We start from the raw sequence: 20,207 nt of genomic DNA, 5'->3' as shown, positions 1-20,207 counted from the left end.
GTCCTGGTGGGCCTGACAAGTTTTTCCTCATACTCAGTGCTGTGTCTGCTTTTTACTTTCTGTGTCTTTGAGAGAAGAGAGGCTCACATCGCTGTCCCTTCCATTTTAATAAGGGAGAAATAACCCAAATAAAAATGGCAAAGGATTTGAATAGACATTTCTCTACAAAAGATAGAAAAACAGCCAATGAGCACATGAAAAGATGTTTAATATTACCAGTCATTAGAGAATTGCAAATCAAGACCACATGAGATATCCTTTTGCAACCACTAGGATGGCTCTAAACAAAAAGTGTTGGTGAAAATATGGAGAAATTGGATCCCTTATATATTGCTGGTAGGAATGTGAGATGGTACAGCCTCTTTGGAAATCAACAATCAAGGATATTGTCAATGCTAGAAGCATGGACTTTCTCTTTGGTTTGATGTATTTTTTAATTAATGTAAAATATTTATGTGTTGATTTGCCAACCAACACCAATATTTACTAGTATGTTTTAGATCTACATAACTGGACTTCACTATGAATTCAAACTTTTCTACAACATTTTTTTATATACAATTTATTGTTAAGTTAGCTAACATACAGTATATACACTGTGCTCTTGGTTTTGTGGGTAGATTCCTGTGATTCATCACTTATATACAACACTCAGTGCTCATCCCAATAAGTGCCCATCACCCATTTCTTCCCTCCCCTGCCCCCCCATCAACCCTTAGCTTGTTCTCTGTATAAGAGTCTCTTATGGTTTGCCTCCCTCTTTGTTTGAAATTTTTTTTCCCCTTCCCTTCCCCTATGGTATTCTGTTAAGTTTCTATGAGACAACCAGAGCAATCAGAAATCTATGTCCTCCTCATGGACATGGATTCTACCTAAGTCTAGGTAGAAAGGTGACAGTTTTGAACTGTAACAGAAGGGTAGTTACCCCAGGTGCCCTTGCTTATTATGCTTATTGAAGCTAGCCTGGAAATTCAGTGCTTGTCCAAGTTTCTGTATTCCATATTTCTTGTCTCTCAAGATAGAAAGTTAGAGAAAATTTTATTTAATGCTGAGCAATATTTTCATTCCACTACTAGAAGATTTGCTTCCTTAATGGCAGAAGGTAGCCAGATAACATGAGTTGAATGTAAACATCAAGCTTCTTCACACTGTATTGAACTGTGTGTTGGAAGCTATTTATATTTCCTTGCTAAGTCTGGCCAGATGATTGATGGTCAATGAAATCAATAACGTCTGCTTGTTAAAAGCACCACAGATTTATTCGCACCATGTAAGATTTATTAGATTGGATGGAAGTCCAACTTTACATTTGATTTTTTGTGACTAGTGCTCTTGGGATACCATTTCATAGATATAGGAGTGAGGATGGCACAGGCAACACCATTTTATCAAGTTATCCATTTTATCATGAACCTGTGTCCAGGTGATGGCATAAACATCATCAGGAATACCATGTAAATGTACCACATATATCTATAGTAAAATCAGTTGTTGGTGTTTTGTAGTGATGAACAGAAATTAAAGTAGAAGCAGTAAAAAAGGATAGAATATAGAGTTATTTTCCTTTGGCTTTGGGTGAGCTGTAATTACAGTTGAGCCTGTATATTTTTGACCTTCCAAGCATTTTCTCCCTACAGAATCAAAAAGCCCATTAAGAAGACCTGCCTTAGGAAGAAACTGTTTAATCCCCCCATATTCACATTTACTTCTCTCTGCAACCTGCTTTTTCAGAGATTAGATAAGGTCTTAGACTGGCATACAGCATAGGTCAGAACAGCATGGCCCTGTCCCAGGCTTTTCCTGGAGCACGGGAGAGAGTAGTATTTGGTGTCAAACAGTTGCTTCTTAAAATGCAAGCTGCAAGCAAAGTAAGAGTAAAGAGAGGGTGAACAAAAATCTCAATAAAGCTGAATTGATGCTATCTGGCTGGAAAGGCAGCTTCACATGAATAAATCAGCAGTCAATGAGAATTAACCATCTATGTGTACTGGCTAATGACAGAAGGTGGCTATTCCCACACCAAAGAACAATGTTAAGCATTCTACTTCTGAAGCTAATTCTTTAAGGAACAGTTTCTTCTTTGACCAGAGCTATTAGTATAAAATGCACAGTTCTGGCTCTATGCAAGGCTTATAAAAAACAAATTTTATTTGGCAGTGCTTAAACCCATTCTTAAACAATAGGCTTTTCCAATTCATATATTCCTTTTCATACTTATGGAAAAGGCAGGCCAGGTGTATATTCTCGAAAAGGAATGTATGTATTTTCTTTTAACCACCTCAGCAAAAGGTCCAAGAAAACAGAGCAGACATGCGCTTATGGGTTTAAGCATAGTTTTGTGTTTTCCAAGATAGACTTGTAAATGTTTTAGAGCTGCAGAAATAAAGATACTGAAAATGCCAAAAAACCTCAACTTAATCTTTTATGTTATTTCTGTCTATAAAAATTTTAAGATGATTATTTTGTTATAAGAGGACAATGAATCAGTGAGTGAGCTGATAGAACCCCACTGCCTGCCTGTTGCTTGATTGGTTCGGACAAGGAGGCAGGACAGAGCCCTCCCAGGGTAATTTGGCCTACCCAGTGCACCTCTGATGGTCTGGTCTATGGAATACTCAACATATTTGTCTTTCCTTTCTCTCTGCCCCATATTTTTCTTTTTAAATTTACTTTATCACCAGGAAACTTAGGAGACAAATGACTTAATTGCTCAGTAATTTTCATACATGAGAACTAAAGGAATTCAGTTATTTGTTTATGCCATTGTAATTTGCAGCATCATAAAACAGTGCTTTATAGGACATGTGTTTCCTGTGATTATCAGAGGGCAGGACAGATAGCAGTTAAATACATGAGCTCTGAAGTCAGACAGCTTGGATTCAAACCCTGGCCCTGCCACTTACAGCTGGTACAACTTTATAATCTTTCTGTGCCCCGGTTTTCTCATAGGAAGATGTGTGAATTCTGAAGATTAAGTGAGAAAGTGCTTGGACGTGGCTTAGAACAGTTCCTGTCATGTAGTAAGTGCTCAGTAAATTTTAAACAAAAGTATAAAATAGAAGGTTTTCAAATTTAATTATGTCAGACTAATATGAAAAACTTAAAATATTGGAATATTTGCTAATCATTCATCTGTTAATTGACTCTTTTCTTCATTAAACCTTTTCAAATATCTACTAAGTGCATTAATGGAGGAAACAAGGGCATATCAAGAAACTTTGAGACTTTGAGTTAGTAGGGTCCAGTGGAAGATTCTAACATATGCAATTATAATACATTGGGAGATGCTCAGTGTTGGAACACAGAGATGGGAGCTGTGGAGGGGCGTGGAAAGAAGACAGAAGAGAGTTTGGGAACACGTTGGGAAAGGGAATGAGACTGATGGCTGGTTCAGACATTCAGGTGCAAGTGAGAGGTGAGACCATGGAGTAGATGAGTCTGTAGAGACAGGCATGTTGAGGAAGAGAGAAGAGTCGGTGATGCTTATTTATTCATGATTAGAAACTCAAGACAAGTTTTCTTGCTTTTTCAGCTTAAAATGAGTCAGTCAAAATGAAGAAAAAAAAACTCTACAGTTGAGGGGAAAAAAAGTGTAATTAAACCCAGCTGGGGTGGGAGTGGCGCAGGTGCAGGGGTGACTCTGGTGGAATAAGAGCAGCACTGAGCTTCCGGCTGGCTGGTGGGTTGGGGCTGGTGGGAAGGTCAGGGCCAGCTCAGCTGGTCTGAAGGTTGAGTTTTAAAAAATGCTGGAGGGCAGGGCTGCTGGACTGGGAGACGGCTCTGTGGGGAAACTGGAAGACCATTCGGGTTGAGAAGGAAGAGGTAACTTAGGCAGATGGGAGTATGGCTGGATCCGTGGCCAAAATGCTGAACCATAAGCCATCAATGTTAACAAGATGACAATGCCAGGGCTGAACAAAAGTGAAGTGAAATTGTGATGATTTCCCTGACGATGTGTCGAGTGCATTCTGTGTATTCTGCTCGGGTTTTTCTGAATAATCTCACTCTGAGTTTCAGACAAGGGTCCAGTTTGGGGTTGGGATAAAACTGCTGTGAGAACACCGCAGGGAAGTGTTTTTGGTTTTGAGATGTCTTTTGGGATTAATTAGACACACTGCTGACAAAGCCTAGATGGTCTCTAATAATATAGGTACACTGCTGGGGGCCATTTTATAGCTAACTCTTCTTCCAAGGTTACAAATTGACTCCAAATGTCATTTTGAAAATATTAGCAAAGCCTAGAATATAACAGTCAAGCACTGCTCTTTTAACTTTCATAAATTGTTGTGATATGCTGTCACAGAAGCAACTTTAGAGTTTAAACTTTTAATTATCGTTTTTTGCTTTATCATAAGTACTTTAAAACAATCTATTTATGTCTACCACAATTTAATGACAAACTCAGTCAAATAAGTCACTTGGCATCATGTACACAATGCCTAAAAATAGTCAAAGTGGATCAAAGCCATTATTTATAGTTATATTACATTAGTATTACTGATACCTAAAATAATTTTTCAGTTATTTACAATACAAAGGAAAGCAACATATACTGGACATATGTATATAAATACTATACAATTTACATTAATTGCTTTTACCTCTATCTTTAACTTTAATATTTAAAGAATAACATAGGGGTGCCTGGGTGGCTCAGTTGGTTAAGCAGTCGACTTCGGCTCAGGTCATGATCTTACAGTCCGTTGAGTTCAAGCCATGCATCAGGCTCTATGCTGACAGTTCAGAGCCTGGAGCCTGCTTCAGATTCTGTGTCTCCCTCTCTCTCTGCCCTCCCCTGCTCAATTCTCTCTCTCTCTCTCTCAAAAATAAACATTAAATATAATTTTAAAAATAAAAAAATAACATAAACTTAACTTTTTAAATGTTCATTTATTTTGAGGGAGAGAGAGAGAGAGAGAGAGAATATCTCAAGCAGGCTCTGCACTGTCAGCATAGAGCCAGATGGGGGGCTTGAACTTATGAACTGTGAGATCATGACATGAGCCAAAATCAAGAGTTGCTGCTTAATCTGCTGAGCCACCCAGGCACCCCAAATTTAATTTTTAATACATGTTTTAAGAATTAATACAAGGGTGCCTTTGTGGCTCAGTTGGTTAAGCGTCTGTCTCTTGATTTTGGCTCAGGTCATGATCTCATGGCTATGAGATCAAGTGCTGTGTCAGACTCTGCGCTGGGCATGGAGCCTGCTTAAGATTTTTTCTCCCTCTTCCCCTGCCCCTCCCCTGATTGTTTGCTTGCTCTCTCTCTCTCTCTCTCTCAAAAAAAAAAATCAACATATGGTTTAAGGATAGTCTTATTTGGAACAGTTATCCATAGACTAGAGTTTTAGAGTAGTCTACTCTGCATACACAAGAAACTTACTTTGCTACTGGCTTATCATTGTCTAGAACAGTGTTTCCCAAACTTGTTTGGCACTAAAAAAGAGGTTCTACAACTTAAGTGTCCATCAACAGATGAATGGATAAATAAAATGTGGTATATGTACACAGAGGACTATTATTCAGCCAAAAAAAAAAGGAAAGTCTGCCTTTTGCAACAACATGGATGGACCTTAGAGGTTATAAGCCAGAGAAAGACAAATACTCTATGTTCTCACTTATATGTGGAATCTAAAAAAGCTGAACCCAAAGAAATAGAGAATAGAATGGTGGTTGTCAAGAGCTGGGGGTTGGGTAAATGGACAGATGATAGTCAAAAGGTACAAATTTCCAGCTATAACATGAACACGTTCTAGGGATCTAATATAACATGATGACTATAATTTACAATACAGTATTATATACTTGAAAGCTGAGAGTGTAAATCTTTTTTTTCTAATGTTTATTTAGAGAGAGTGAGAGAGAGAGAGACAGAGAAAGAGAAGGGGAGAGAGAGAGAATCCCAAGCAAGATCCATGCTGTCAGCATAGAACCCAATGTGGGGCTTGAACCCATGAACCGTGAGATCATGACCTGAGCGAAACTAGGAGTTGGATGCCTAACTGACTGAGCCGAGGCACCCCCAGAGTGTAATCTTAAAAGTTATCGCCACACACATACAAAAGGCACTTGTGTGAGCGGATGGATGTGCTAACAAACCTTGCTGTGGCAATCATTTCACAATATATACATGTATCAAATCATCACTTTGTACACCTTTAACTTCCATAGGCTATATGTCAATAGTATCACAATAAGTCTGGAAAAAAAATGAAAAAAAAAAGTTTCCAAAGACAAATAAGTTTAGAAATTTCTAGATTAAATCAAGCAGGGTTTTTTTTGCTGCCGAATGGGTCAGTACATTGTTATAATAATGTACAATGTGGACCATCTGGAGCACATGTAGAGTGGAGTGTCTCAAAATTATTTAATCATGGAAACTTTGAGGGAACACAGTTTGAGAAACTCTGACCTAGAGAATGGGTCAAAGCAACATGTATGTTTTCAGAGGTTTCTTGACTTTGGAAAAAAAATAAAATTGATTATTGATTTCAGAATCTCCCTGTCCAGCCTGTTGCCCTTGACAGTATGATCACCACATACACCAAGTAATTTAAAGTTGGTAAAAAGGAAATTTCCTCACGCTTCTTTGTAAGCAACCCCTCAATAAGAATAGAGGAAAACAGCCAATAGGCTAGTACAGACGACACAGCAGCGAATGGGTAGACAGTGTTAGATTAAACATCACATGATTCCTGCTTCATTAAATCAAAAGTGCTTTCCATTTGTATTTTTGGCATCAGAATATAATATTCTAGAGACAATATCTAGAATGAGTAAGAATTAGTATCTTCAAACACAAATGTTCACATGTGTTAATTTGTTTTTATAAGTTAGGACTTCTCAGTTGAAAGTGGCTGAAAACTGACACAAACTAGCTAACGCAAAAAAGGAGGGAGGTCTCTTGGCTCAGTAACTCAAAAGGCAAGAGGGGTTAGCTGGCCTCAGTCATGACAGGTTCCAGAAGCTCAAATACTGTTCTCCGAATTCTCTCTCCATTTCTCAGCTCTGTATTTCTGTGGGTTGCCTTATTTTCTTCTACTTACAGGGTAGGTGGAAGAGGCATGGATATAGACAGCTTCTGGCTTCTATTATTCTAGCTGAGTAATATTAACAAGCCCAGAGAAGAGCAAGGCTCTCTGTCCCTGACTCAGTAGATACAAACCTCAGAAAGGACGCTGATTGGACTGGCTTGGGACACGTGCTAATCTTTTAAATGAATCACTTGGGCCAAAGGGATAGGGTGTCATGACTGGCCAGGCCTATGTCACATGCCCTCCCACCTGGTCAGGTAAGGCAGGGCGTTGGATTGGCAACCCCACCAGAATCGCAGGCACTGGGCAGCGGTAGGAACTGGTGGTGAGGGAAGCATTTAACTAGGGCAAGAAGAATACTGCCGTTATGAGGCCAAAAGCCAAAAAGACAAAACACTGAACTCCATGGTTACTAAAGCTCTTTTTTCCTTCTATGAAGTAGCTGCAATTATTGACATGAAACTATATGAATTTATTTTTCTCCCACTCCCAACCCAACTACATACTTTAAAAGAGGTACCCAATGTTAGTACAAAATCATGCTTTGGCACCTTCTGTGCTCCTTCCTCCGCTCATACATAAGTCAAGTCAGAAACTGCTTTGCTCTGATGTGGCCACATTCACCATAACATTTAATAGTAATAACAACACACATCACTTTGGTGGTGGAACGCTGCTGGGGAGAGGAAGCAGCGAGCTACAGCTGTGGTGTTCGCTATACTTCTCTGTCTTCTTTTTCATCATCATCAAGTCTTGCTTCACCTTCAAAGCAGCTCAAGAGATTAGTGCTGCAGCTAGAATGCAGAAGATCCAAGGAGAGCAAAGGGGCTTTCTTCTGCACCCAGAAGGGTTTCCTCTCAGACTGCACAAGGGTACTAGTCAGTGCCTCCATGCCCCCGCTGCTCTCAAAGGCCTTCTGCCTGGAGCTTTCCTCTGTCCATCAGGGCTGGGACTGGAGGTGGGGGAGGGGGGATGGGGAGTGAGGCACTCGCCTCCGGTGTAGAATTTAAGGGAGTGCCAAAAACCTCAGTCATCAACATTAATACTATTTTAATGCAGTATTTTTTAAAAGTAAAAATTAATGCAAAGAATCTATGAAGAACAAAAGGTCAACATATTAAACAAAGAGAGGACCAATATTACTGATATTTCCTTTTGACACAGGCTCCAATATGGCTCAACATGGCACTGTTACTGACCTTGCCTTTATTTTTTTAAAATGTTTTAAAACGTTTATTTGTCTTTGAGAGAGAGACAGAGTGTGAGTGGGGGAGGGGCAGAGAGCAAGGGAGACACAGGATCTGAAGCAGGCTCCAGGCTCTGAGCTGTCAGCACAGAGCCTGATGCAGGCCTCAAACCCACAAACCGTGAGATCATAACCATGAGATCATAACCTGAGCCGAAGTTGGACGCTCAACCAACTGAGCCACCCAGGTGCCCCCCTGACTTTGTCTTTATTTAAAATGTTGATATGTTGTCCATCATGGATTTTTTGCATTAATTTTTATTGTTTAAGATATTGTATTATAATATTTTGTGTCTTGATTACTGTTTGAAATTTTTTAAATGTTTATTTATTTTTGAGATGGAGAGAGAGACAGCATGAGCAGGGGAGGGGCAGAGAGAGAGGGAGACACAGAATCCGAAGCAGGCTCCAGGCTCTGAGCTGTCAGGACAGAGCCCGATGCAGGACCCGAACTCACTGACTGAGAGATCATGACCTGAGCTGAAGTCGGACGCTTAACTGACTGAGCCACCCAGGCACCCCCGAATTACTGAGGTTTGGTGCCCCCTTAAATTTTGCACGTGAGGTGAGTGCCTCACTCTAGTCTTCTGCATCCACCTCACCAAAGGGGTGGGATCATGACCTGGAGCACCATCAGGAAATACCTCACTCAAGTTGAGCTAATCAGATTCTTTCTCTAAACTTGAGAATGGAAAGAGACAGAGACTCTATCCAGATGATAGTGAACACTTGCACTGAAATGTCATTCTGAGTTGGGGCTGGAGGACTCTTGTCAGGCCTTGTTCAGGCCAAAGAGGACCACTGTAAGAGACAGAATGAGGGAGTTGAGCATGTGGCAGATTTTCATTATTTGTCCAAAATATCCTCTGCCCCCCTCTATAGGGTCCTTTTCTGATGCCTCTCTCTGTTGGAAGAGTGTATTGCCCGCTGCAGGGACATCAGGCATGGCCACATGACTTGTTTTAGCCAATGGAATATAAGCAGAGGCGAAACGCCACATCTGAGTAGAAACTTCAAGTGCTATTGAGTAGTTCTGCTTTGCTGTCTTCCCTCTATGGTAAGGTTGGCATGTTCCAAACATGCTGTTTCAGCTGAAGTTCAAGAATAAGAAGATGTGGAGAAGGGCCACAGCTGATTCTCAGTGGGCACTGAGGTAAGAAATTATATACTGCTGTTATAATTCACGGAGATTAGGAAGTGGTTACTGTAGCATAACTTAGTCTAACCTGACTGATACAGAGAATAAACTTAGTTTCTAGTTTTTCAGTTTGTCCTCCTTGAAACTTGATTTTGTTTCATACCCATGAAATCCTCTGAGATCACTTAAGTGGGTGTTCTGTTCCTTATAACCAAGAGTCCCTGATAAAATTGATAACAATGATATTATTTAGAACGATTTTGTTCTTTTTTACCATGTAATGGGTTCTTTCCTCCCCTGTGCCAAGGTTGAGTTGTATGCATGCACACACTTTGAGAAATGCTTAGATGAGAGAATTTACTGCACTGAAAGTAAGGATAATTTTTGACTGTGTATTATTATTAGTCAATAACAGATAGCTATGATAGTTTTCTCTTACTTTATGCAAACTGCGACTTAACCTGAAATTTCAATTAATAGCATTGTTTCATGGTATATACAGGAAGAACAATTTCTGCTACTTCAGAGTGATAACACTATCTTCACTGGAGAATCTGAAACAACGGAGTCCTATCAATTATCATTTTAGCTTTGTTATTGAAAAATAAAATCCCTTTGTTTACTATATACATAAATCTTTGTGTAGTGTTTTCATTCCTTGAGCTTAATTCAACTGAGTATTCTCTGAACCGCCCCCCCACCACCACCCATGAGGGTATGGCTCAGTCTTTCAGGCCACCCTCAAGAGAAGCCTTTTACTGCATCCTGTGCTCTGAAAGGAGCGAGCAAAGTCTCCAAAATTAGGGCATGAGATTTTTATGCAATAATTGTTGACTAGTGAGACAGTAACTTCTGTTTTACACAAAACTTTCTCTTGTGCCAAACTGAAATGAATAAACATTTAAATTAGTTTTTCAAAATATTTCTACAAGTATAGTTTTGTGGGTAGGAAGCATAGAAGTTGTAAGACTTGCTTCAAGCTCTTGGCAAGTAAGTGGCAGCATCAGGTCTGGAATGGGATCTCTTGTCATCTAGCTATTTCTATTATGCCTTGGTACAAAGAACAACTGACTTCTCTGATACATTCTCCTCAATATCTGTAACACTGTGCACAGAATGTTCTGATTGTCCTAGAAGTAAAGTCTAAAAATATAAAAAACATGAATATCTGCTACCTATTATATTTACCGTAGGAACATCTAGATTATACTGTGTTTACTGCTTATAGTTAACTGAATATCATTTTAGTTATATTAAATGACACGCTTTGCTACACACATATTTGATGAGATGCCAACATACTACAAAGCAGATATTTGTTTTCCAGAATAGTTTGAAAATTAAAGCACTGACAGTTTATTTTAAAATGCAGCCTAAATTACAAATTTTCATTAAAAAAAAGAAGGTAAGAGAAAAATAACATTTGAAACAAGATTCAGAGTAGATAGTATAGAAAGGAAAAGAAAATCCTTGCTCAACTGCACAAATACAAAAGAACAGTTACAAATATATTACTGATTCAGTGATTGATAAAATATACCAAGAATTCAAGGAGGATGTTAGATTTAGAAATGTGAATTGCTAAAAATACAAAGCAGTAGCAGTGGTTCCAATTGCCTATTTGAAAGTATCTACAAAATTATTTTTTTGTGTAGCAATTCTTCATACCAGCCTAACTTGGGTAAAATAACCTAGCAAATGCTGGTACTAAATATAAATTGTTGCCAGACATTTTTCTTATAAGGCAGTATTATTTTTCATGGATTTTGAAGGCCATACACATGTGAGAAGTATTTTAATTTGGTCAATTGACAACTAATGAGATTCAACCAGTTGTTTTTAAAGCCTCTAAAAATAAACTTCAGCCATTTTGTCTTAATGTGTAAGATGATGATTTAGTCCTTGAGGGAAATACTTATTCATAGAATTTTAATCACTAGAAATGACTAATTAATACAGTAGAACATTAATGAAAACTTTCCGGTCTAGTAATAACCTGTGTTGATAACTACTTGCCTAACTTTGGGAAAACTACTTAATGTAATTCTTTGCTTTCCATTGTTTTGAAGGGCATAGAAATTCTGGCCTATGAGCTTTTGTGGAAACAGAGCATAAAGAGACTATATGGGAAAATTTGGTATTAACACATTAATTACTTTATTAAGAAGATAAGATGGGCGAGTAATGCTTGTTGTTCATCTAAGATGATAAGCAAATGTTAAAATCTGTCATCTTTGTGCCTTATTTATTTATTTATTTTTGGCAGTTTAATGATCCTGATATTGACTGAACAAAAATTATACATATTCACTATTTTGGAAAAAATGTGCAATAGATCAGAGAAGAAATGTTCTCCCCGCCCCCCGCCCCCCATGAACTAACCTTCCTTTTCTAGCCTACTTATGTCTCAAGGTCTTTGACATTATTGGTTTTTTAACAGACATCCAAACTTCAACTCAGTCCACACCAGTGTCTACTCACAAATTCCATTTCTCATAAAACGAATGATTTAACATTTCAAATCTACACAGGGTTTGACAAAGATGAAAGGTTGCTTTTGGTCTTAATGGATAAAGTATATAGGCTCTCCGTCACAGAAAAATAATGCTGTGGTTTGACCATCCTAATTAGCCTGTGACTCTAAGTTCTTTTTTCAGACAGGGAGATTAATTTCTTAGTTCCAAGGGTAGTTTTGAAGGGTAATTTAAAAGAGGCTGTAGTTAGCAGCTTAAGAGTGAAATCATAACATGAAGAAAAGATTGGCGGCGAACTAAAGTTTTGAAAACTTTCAAAATTAAGTATCATTAACAATTTTAAATTGAAGTGTCTTCAGAATAGTGGCATGTGCCTAGTAGGGCTCAGATTTGTGCTGATGTAGATTTTCATCAGTACAGATAAGATGTAATAGGTTACATGTGAGAACACAAATGACTGTAAACACAGGTCACATTCAATTAATACTGAATTGAGAAAACCTCCCTGATGGCTGAAAACAGTGATACCTTATTTCTTTTCTTGTTGTAAATAAAATATCAATGTTCCAGCCTTAACCCCATTGTTTCTCTCAAAGGCTAGTCTTTCTGGTCTCCAAGCAATGCTGGGAAATCCTTAGTGGGGCACAGAGGAGGCCTGAGCACCAACTTTACTGCCCTGCCTGATCCTTGGGCTTGCAACTCAATGATGTGAAGAAAATCTCCTTACAACAATCCTGAACTCCTGTCTTACCCTTTGCATCTCCAACAAAGTGAATTATTTAAAATTAGAATGGGGCACCTGGGTGGCTCAGTGAGTTAAGCTACCAACGCTTGATTTCAGGGCAGATCATGATCTCAAGGTTCCTGGAATTGAGCCCCAAGTCCAACTCTGTACTGACAGCAGGGAGCCTCCTTGAGATTCTCTCTCTCCCCCTCTCTCTGCGCCTTCCCTGCTCACAGTCTTGCTCTCTCTCAAAATAAACATTTTTTTAATCTTAAAAAAATTAAAAGTGCAATTTATACACATCTCCTCAAGAGTGGTTCCCTTCCTTCTAAGCAGGGTGGGCATAACATTATCAAGATCTTTCTCCTCATGAAGCTTATTTTCCAGTGTGAGAGGAGGGGAGCAATAAATAAATACAAAAATAACAGGATAATTATAATATACAGCATGCCAGTTAGTGGTGGCTGAGAGGAGTGGCGGCAACTGTGGCCAGAAGGGTCTGGCAAAGGTGACACGTGAGCGACAATCTTAAGGAGGGAAGAGAGTGAGCCATTCCAATACAGGGTTTTGGGTAAGGCTGTCCCAGGTTGAAGAAACATCAAATGCAAAGGCCCAGGGGCCGGAAATGTGTCTGGTGTTGGTTAGGGGACAGTGTAACTGGAGCAGAGGGGAAGAGTGGGAGGAAATAAGGTCGATGAGACCAAATGTGAACAGGTCAAGCAGGTCGTGGAGGGCCATTCCAGGGACCGTCTAAGAAATGGACGTTTGGAGGATTCTGAGCAGAGGAGTGGCATGACCTAAATGTTGTTAAAGGCACTCTTCTTGAAGCTAGTTTTGGTGGAGGCGCCATCAAAAGAGATCAGAAAGATAAATCCGATGGTAACAGGTGCCTCAAAGCTTGCTAGGACAACTACTGAAAGGGGAAAAGGGTTGAATCCTAGACCAACGGGTACGTGGTGGTTGGGAGCACGGGGTACCCTGGGAGACGCACCTGCGCAGCTTTCAGGCCTAGACCACGCAGAAACCTCTGGTCCTGCTACTTCAGCCCCAGGTCCCTAGCCTGGGGAGGGTCAGGGCCCGAAGCCCTCAAGCCTGGTTACCGTAGCCACCACAGGATTTTTCTTTCCCCTCTCTACACTCCCCACTCCTGGGGGCAAAGCACCAGGTCCCGCATCCGCTCCAGCGCAGACTCCCAAGTTTGGGGCAGCGCAGACTCATCAGTATTCCGCCCGCGGAGTTCTCCCCGCCCCCGCCGCGAATCACCGCGCTCGCCTATCCCGCAGCTCCAGCCTTTCCGCGTTCCGCGCCGCCTCACCGCCCCCACCCGGTCCCTGTGGACCGCAGCCGCATCTGCCCTGAAGCGTTCCTGGCAGCCCCGGGCACTGGCGGGGTTACGCCGCGCTTTCCAGCAAGCTGGCGGCGGCCACAAGCTGCGTCTCCGCAGCGGAGAGGGGGCGCCCTGTGCTAGGCGGCGCCCCCGGGGAGACCCGCTCTAAGGCATCCCCGCAACAACTCTAGGGATATTCGACTCCCCAGCTCTCGGTTTAAGGTCCCCCTGCACTTCTGCAGTGCACCAGACGGGGGAAGCAAATATAGGAGGACCTGCATTGCGCCCCCGCTGGGATGCACTTGCGCAAAGAGGAGACCGTCTGCTGCAAAACCGGAGGATCCGAGGCGCAGGGAGTTAGGGGTGGGTTTTTTTTTTTCTTTTTTTTTTTAAGGACTCACCTTGTGCAGTTTCCACATGGCCCCCAGAGCTTTGACTTCGTGGCTGGAGTGTTTGCCCTCCTCCAAGCACTGGTAGCACACAGGCATCTTGCACTGCACGCAATACATGCTGTGGTTCTCCAGCTCGTGATCTGTGCAGGTGGATACCTTGCGCGGGCTCAGCCGCCGGCTCACGCGGCCCTGGGCCGGGGGCACCAGGCGGTGCTTGGCTAGGGGCCCTCGGGGCGGGTGGCAGCGCAGGCGGCACGGATCGCAGTAGAAGACATCGCACTGTTCGCACATGACGGTGGCCTCCTTAGGCGCCTTCTCGCAGAGCTGGCACTTGAGGGCTGCGGCTTTGCTCTGTTGGTAGCGGTCAATTACCCCTTCCAGGACGCGGTTCTTGGGGAAGCCGCGGAGCCCCCGGTCATCCAGTATGAGGCTGCGGTGGCACTGGGGACAGGTGATACAGGAGTTGCGGGGCACCGGGGCCAAGGCCGGTGACAGATGGGTGGCCGGTGGCGGCATAGCCGGCGGGAACACGCGGACGCCGTTGGGGGACTTCTGGCACGGCGTAGTGGGGGCACTGGCGAAACCCCCGTAGGAACCATAGCCGCTGTCTGCTTCGCTGTACAGGCTCATCTTGTCCAGGTCCAGATAGTCATAGTCGGAGACCCCAGAGCCCGAGGCCCGACGGCTCTGGGGGGACTCAGACTCCGGGGTCTGTACCAGGATGTTGCGGGCGCACGCTTGACATAAATTGTGAGAGCAGGGCAGGATGATGGGCTCCCGATAGAAGGAGCCGCACACAGGGCATTTTAACTCTTCTTCCATCTCTTCCATGAGGACCGGGCTGGGAGCGAGGCAGCAGCGGCTGCAACGGTTGCCTGAGCTGGTGAAGCGGCCGACGGCCTCTCGTCTCCAGCACCTTGGCCAGCGGCGGCGGTGGTGGTGGCGCCTTCCCGCGTCGCCTGGGCACCGACTCCCGGGGAGGCGCTTTCTCTCCAAGCCACTCTGTCTGTGAGCCAAAGAACCGCGACGCCGCGCGCCAGCCCCAGAACGCCCCCTCCTAGTCCCGCCCTGCCCTGTAAACAGCGGCCCATTGGACGGCGGCGAGAGAGCGAAGCTCTCATTGGCCACGCGCCCCGTCCTTCTCTTCTCTTCTGCAGGCCAGGGGGGGTTCCGTAGCGGACTCTGGATGAGCGAGTCTTCGCTCCCGGCTGCAGGATCTCGGGAGGGGGCCGGCGTGCGGAGGCGAGGGCCCGGGAAGGAGGAATTAGGCGGGATGACTCATCCTTCGCCCCGCTTCCTTCCGACCTCCGGTGCAGTCACCCAGGAGCAGGGGGCGTGAGAAACCCCTCCCCGCAGCGAGTAGGCTGGCGGAGGGGGCTGGCGCTTCTCGCCAACTGTCTTGTGTTTGGCTTCCAGCTCTGGTGTCCGCGCCGACCTACCACCAGCTAGAGCCGCGCGACACCGAGGACCACCCTCCCCCCCTTCTCTTTCCGCTGCTGGCAGCCTGGGCTGGCGCCTCACCCAGGCCTGGATTTCGGTACCGCAGCCGGGCTCTTCTCCCCTCCAGGAACGCGGTGCAGCCCGACCCCGGCTCTACCCCATCCCAGGCGTCTGGCGTGAGCCCTGGGAAGCGCGTCTTTGCTTCTCTCACCCTCAGTCCCTGGGTTTTAAGACGGGATTAATAATATTAATTTCTTAGTGCTGCCGTGAGACTGAAAGGCTCAGTATGCTAGTTAAAATCTCTGCCCCCTACCTTTCCCGCTTTAAATTCAGGCTCGGCCCAGAGGCTTCCCAAGCCGTGGTGTGAACCCTAGGGTGCGAACGTGCCTCTCTCCTCTCCTCACTCTCCCTGCCTTCCAAAGCTGTGCTGTCACCCTGCTCTCAGCGCTTGGTTGTGCTTTCGCGAGCCCAGCAGTACCTTTGGCTCAGTTTGAGGCAGGTATGGGTTGCCTATTTCTCAGTGCCCACAGTTTAGTAACTAGCTGCAGATGAATCACTGTGTCACTGCGGAGTCTCCGTGTTTGAATCCAAACAGCATTATTCAGCGTCACGTGGCCTGAGCCTTTACCACAGCTTCAGAATGGTGGGTTCTTTCCGTTTCTTCTTGTTTCCTCCAATGAAGTGCGTGGGGGTGCTGGTGGAGGGGTGCGGGTAGGGGATGGGGGTTAGTTTTAGTGTTAGTCCTCAAATATTAAGCCCCCTTCTTCTCCCTGTCCCCAAACATTGATGGAGATATCTGGTCCTGTCCCTTGCCCACAGAACTGTTAATTTGATTAATGTAGGAGGAGGAGGAACCCTCCCCAGCAACCCCCCCCCCCAAAAAAAGAAAAAAATCTTTGAGTCAAGTGACTTAGTGACATTCTGAGATAGCCGCTTTTTGAAATAGTACATGGCTGCCTTTTGCTGAGTAAATGGCAAAAACTCATTCCAAGGTTTAAGAAATCTTCCATTTTTCATCTTCCAAAAAAAGATAACTTGATTATATGCAGCTACGTTTATAATTTAAAAGCACTTTATTGCCCAGTGAAAAATGGACCATAATCCTGCCCTTGGAGAAACAGTCCAATAAACTAGGTTATCTTTCCAACACCTTCAGTTGCAATGAAAATAGCATTTGATTATTGTTGGGGAGGGGGAGTTCTCATTGTTATTTCAAGTTACACTAATCACAAATACCATCTGATTTATTTTTAATCTGGTTTTTAACTAGCTTAGTTCACAGCATCCAAAGGCATATGTACTCCTGTTTACAGACATACAGTTTCTTCATGTGGGCTTGGAACATTATCTGTATCTGCAGGATTTATCTAATTTAAGGGTCCCAGAAGAATTTGCTAACACTAGTTAATTATTAAGAAACTGTTAGAAAGGAGTGTCAGTACCACTCATAATTTACAACCCTTTCCATGACTTTTGTATGCATTTGCCTGAAAGTCAAAGTGGCCTTGGGCCAAGGCTATGGACATTTCAAGGCGAGCAGCTGTTACTCCTTTTATGAGTTTGAACTTTGCTTATCATAGTATACCATCTGCTATAGATTAAATGTATCTCCCCAAAATTCATATCTTGAAATACTAACTTGCAAGGTGATGGTATTAGGAGGTGGGGCTTTTGAGAACCGATTAGGTCATGAGAACAGAACCTTCATGAATGGGATTAGTACACTTATAAAAGTGGCCCAAGAAGTCTCCCTTACCCTCTTCCAGCCTCATGAGGTTACCATGAGAAGACCACCATCTATGATGGCATCTTGCCAGATGCCAAATCTGTGGGCACCTTGATCTTGTAATTCCCAGCCTCCAGAATGTGAGAAATACATTTCTATTGTTTATAAGCTATCCAGTCCGTGGTATTTTGTTTTAGCACCCCCAAAAGACAAAGACACCATCTAAGAGGTCTGCTTATTAGCAGAAAACGTATCCTAAGTTAAAAATAAAGGATAATTTGGGGTGCCTGGGTGGCATAGTCAGTTAAGCAATAGACTCTTGATCTTGGCTCAGGTCATGATCTCAAGGTTTGTGAGTTGAAACCCCACATTGGGCTGTGCACTGATGGCACGGAACCTGCTTGGGATTCTGTCTCTCCTTCTCTGTCCCTCCCTCTCTTGTGTGTGCTCTCTTTCTCTCTGTCAAAATAAATAAACTTAAAAAAATTTTTTAAAAATAAAGGATAATTTTAGGAAATGTCTGAAGTGTAATACACTGTTGGTTTCACAGAGACTCAATAAAATACAGATTTACAATATAATCAATACACAAAGAATTGAGCTATTACAAAATATATTGAGATGATTTAATTGTTAGATCTATTTGGCCAGGAATTAGCTAAACCAATCCCAGGAGAGCTGTTAAAATGACTGTAATTTGTTAAGTGTTCATTTTGTTCCAGGAAGTGGGTTTATTTATTTACATGGATTACATAGTTCAGTCTCTGTGATAATAAAAAGAGGTGGGCATAATCGTCTTCATTTTAAAGATGAATAATCTGAGGATAAACAAAGTACTCAAGGTCAAATATTGATGAGGCTGGGATTTGAATCCAGGCACATGTAATTTTGCTTCCTTGTTCATTCATTCAAAAAATGCTGAGTTCTCACTCTGTCAAGCTCTGTGTGTAAGAAATACCCAAAATGATATTTTTTTAAAGTTTATTTATTTGAAAGAGAGCACAAATGAGAGGGAGGGGCACGGAGCAGAGAAAGAGGGAGAGGCAGAGAGAGAGGGAGAGAGAGAGAATCCCAAGCAGGCTCTGTGCTGTCAGCAAAGGAGCCTGATGTGGGGCTTGATTTCAGGAGCCATGAGATCATGACCTGAGCCACCCAGGCACCCCCAAAATGATCTTTGTTAGCTTCTATACTATTCTGTTTACCTTCTCGGTGAGTTTATTGTTTTTCTTGAATTCATTTCTCTACAAATATTTTCTAAACTTTTGAAGATTTTCCCTTCATGTGGCCATAATGTACTTTAAAGTCCTCCAATGAGCTGTGTTTAAAAGGAAATAAAAATCTGAATATAATTGATGGTATTATAGAAATACTGTAGGGAATATCTTCTCTCTTCCAGCTGGTGATCAGCCCATGCCCTGAAGCATGAGGATTGAAAGCTCTGTAATTTTATCATTCCTGGGGTGACTGCAGATGTTCTCATTTGTGTAAAGTGCCTTATTATACTCTGAAACTTACTAAACTATTCACCCAAATGATGTTTTTTAGTAATGGGTTGAGCACATTTAAAATGTACTAGCAGCTTTTCATTTTTTTTTTCAAAAACAAATGCTTTCCAATGAAAAATTTAGTGCTTTCCTACTTAATTTTTGACTAAAGTGCTTGATTTTTGACACAATAATCTCTTTGATTCTAAAGAATGAGCACTCAGAGAAGAAAGAAGTCTCTCTCTTCTCCCTGCATTCTCTCCTAAAGCCCTCAGTCCTTAGTTGTAAAGGGAGGAATCAATTAAAGGAGCTCATTATAGGCTTTAGCACTTTAAGATTCTTTGACACATAGATAAAATACTCTGTATTTACTTTGTGATTAAGGACTTGCTGATGGTGGTTTGTAAAAATTGCACTATTTAAAAAGTGATGTTTTTATTTCAGAAGAAATTCTGAGGAAAGTCATGGGGTAATTTAGCCCATTAACATTTAATTTTATATTTGTAATGTTTGTGCCATCCTTTAATAACTCCCATATTTATTTCTTATTGATATCCTATTGCCTTTCAAATTACACTAATATTACAGTAAATTAAGAGTGTTTTGCCCATTTAGTACTACTATATTCAAATTCTGTAGTATTCCTAACTATAAGTAATACATTACTAATACTGTAGAAAGGGTAGACAGGAGAATCTGGGAAGATGGAAGTTTAATGAATCTGGTATCAAGGTAAGAGAGTTGGAGGATAAATCCAGGAGGCCCGATGTGTGAATAATGGGAATCCTAGAAGGAGGAAAAGGCACAGATGGAGGAAGAAAATCATGATTAAAAAAGTAATTGTCCTGAATTAAAGAAAATATGTGAGATTACAGATTGAAAGGGTATTAGAATTATAGATGACATTGATGAAAAATTACCCAGGTATATATGGACATAATTCTTGAACTCCAAGGGAAAAAGAACATCTTACAGGCTCCTAGAGAGAAAACTTAATTATAAAGAAGAAATAATCAGATTGGCACTGGACTTCTCTGTACAGCCTTGAAGACATCAAGAACGTGAAATAAAATAACTAGCCTATGACCCAGCAATTGCGTTACTAGGAATTTATCCAAAGGATACAGGAGTGTTGATATGAAGGGGGCACATGCACCCCAATGTTTATAGCAATGTTATCAACAATAGCCAAAGTATGGAAAGAGCCCAAATGTTCATTGATG

General features: G+C 42.1%; 1 protein-coding gene across 22 annotated transcripts in view; it reads right to left on the bottom strand.

The window, feature by feature from the left end:
• TRIM9 (tripartite motif containing 9) overlaps window positions 1–15,165 on the bottom strand; it is a 111,133-nt gene extending 95,968 nt beyond the window's left edge. For all 22 annotated transcript variants that reach the window (XM_047079829.1, XM_047079837.1, XM_047079831.1 and 19 more), the window contains exon 1: window positions 14,344–15,165. In XM_047079829.1, coding sequence (XP_046935785.1) covers window positions 14,344–15,165 — 822 coding nt within the window. The remainder of the gene's footprint in view (window positions 1–14,343) is intronic.
• Between the last annotated feature and the right edge of the window lie 5,042 nt (window positions 15,166–20,207).

Source organism: Lynx rufus, unplaced genomic scaffold (genome assembly GCF_022079265.1).
Source record: "Lynx rufus isolate CCGP_SWC_20201006 ecotype Redwood Valley unplaced genomic scaffold, mLynRuf1.p SCAF_17, whole genome shotgun sequence".
NCBI lineage: Eukaryota > Metazoa > Chordata > Mammalia > Carnivora > Felidae > Lynx > Lynx rufus.
This window is presented reverse-complemented; position numbering and strand designations above follow the sequence as displayed.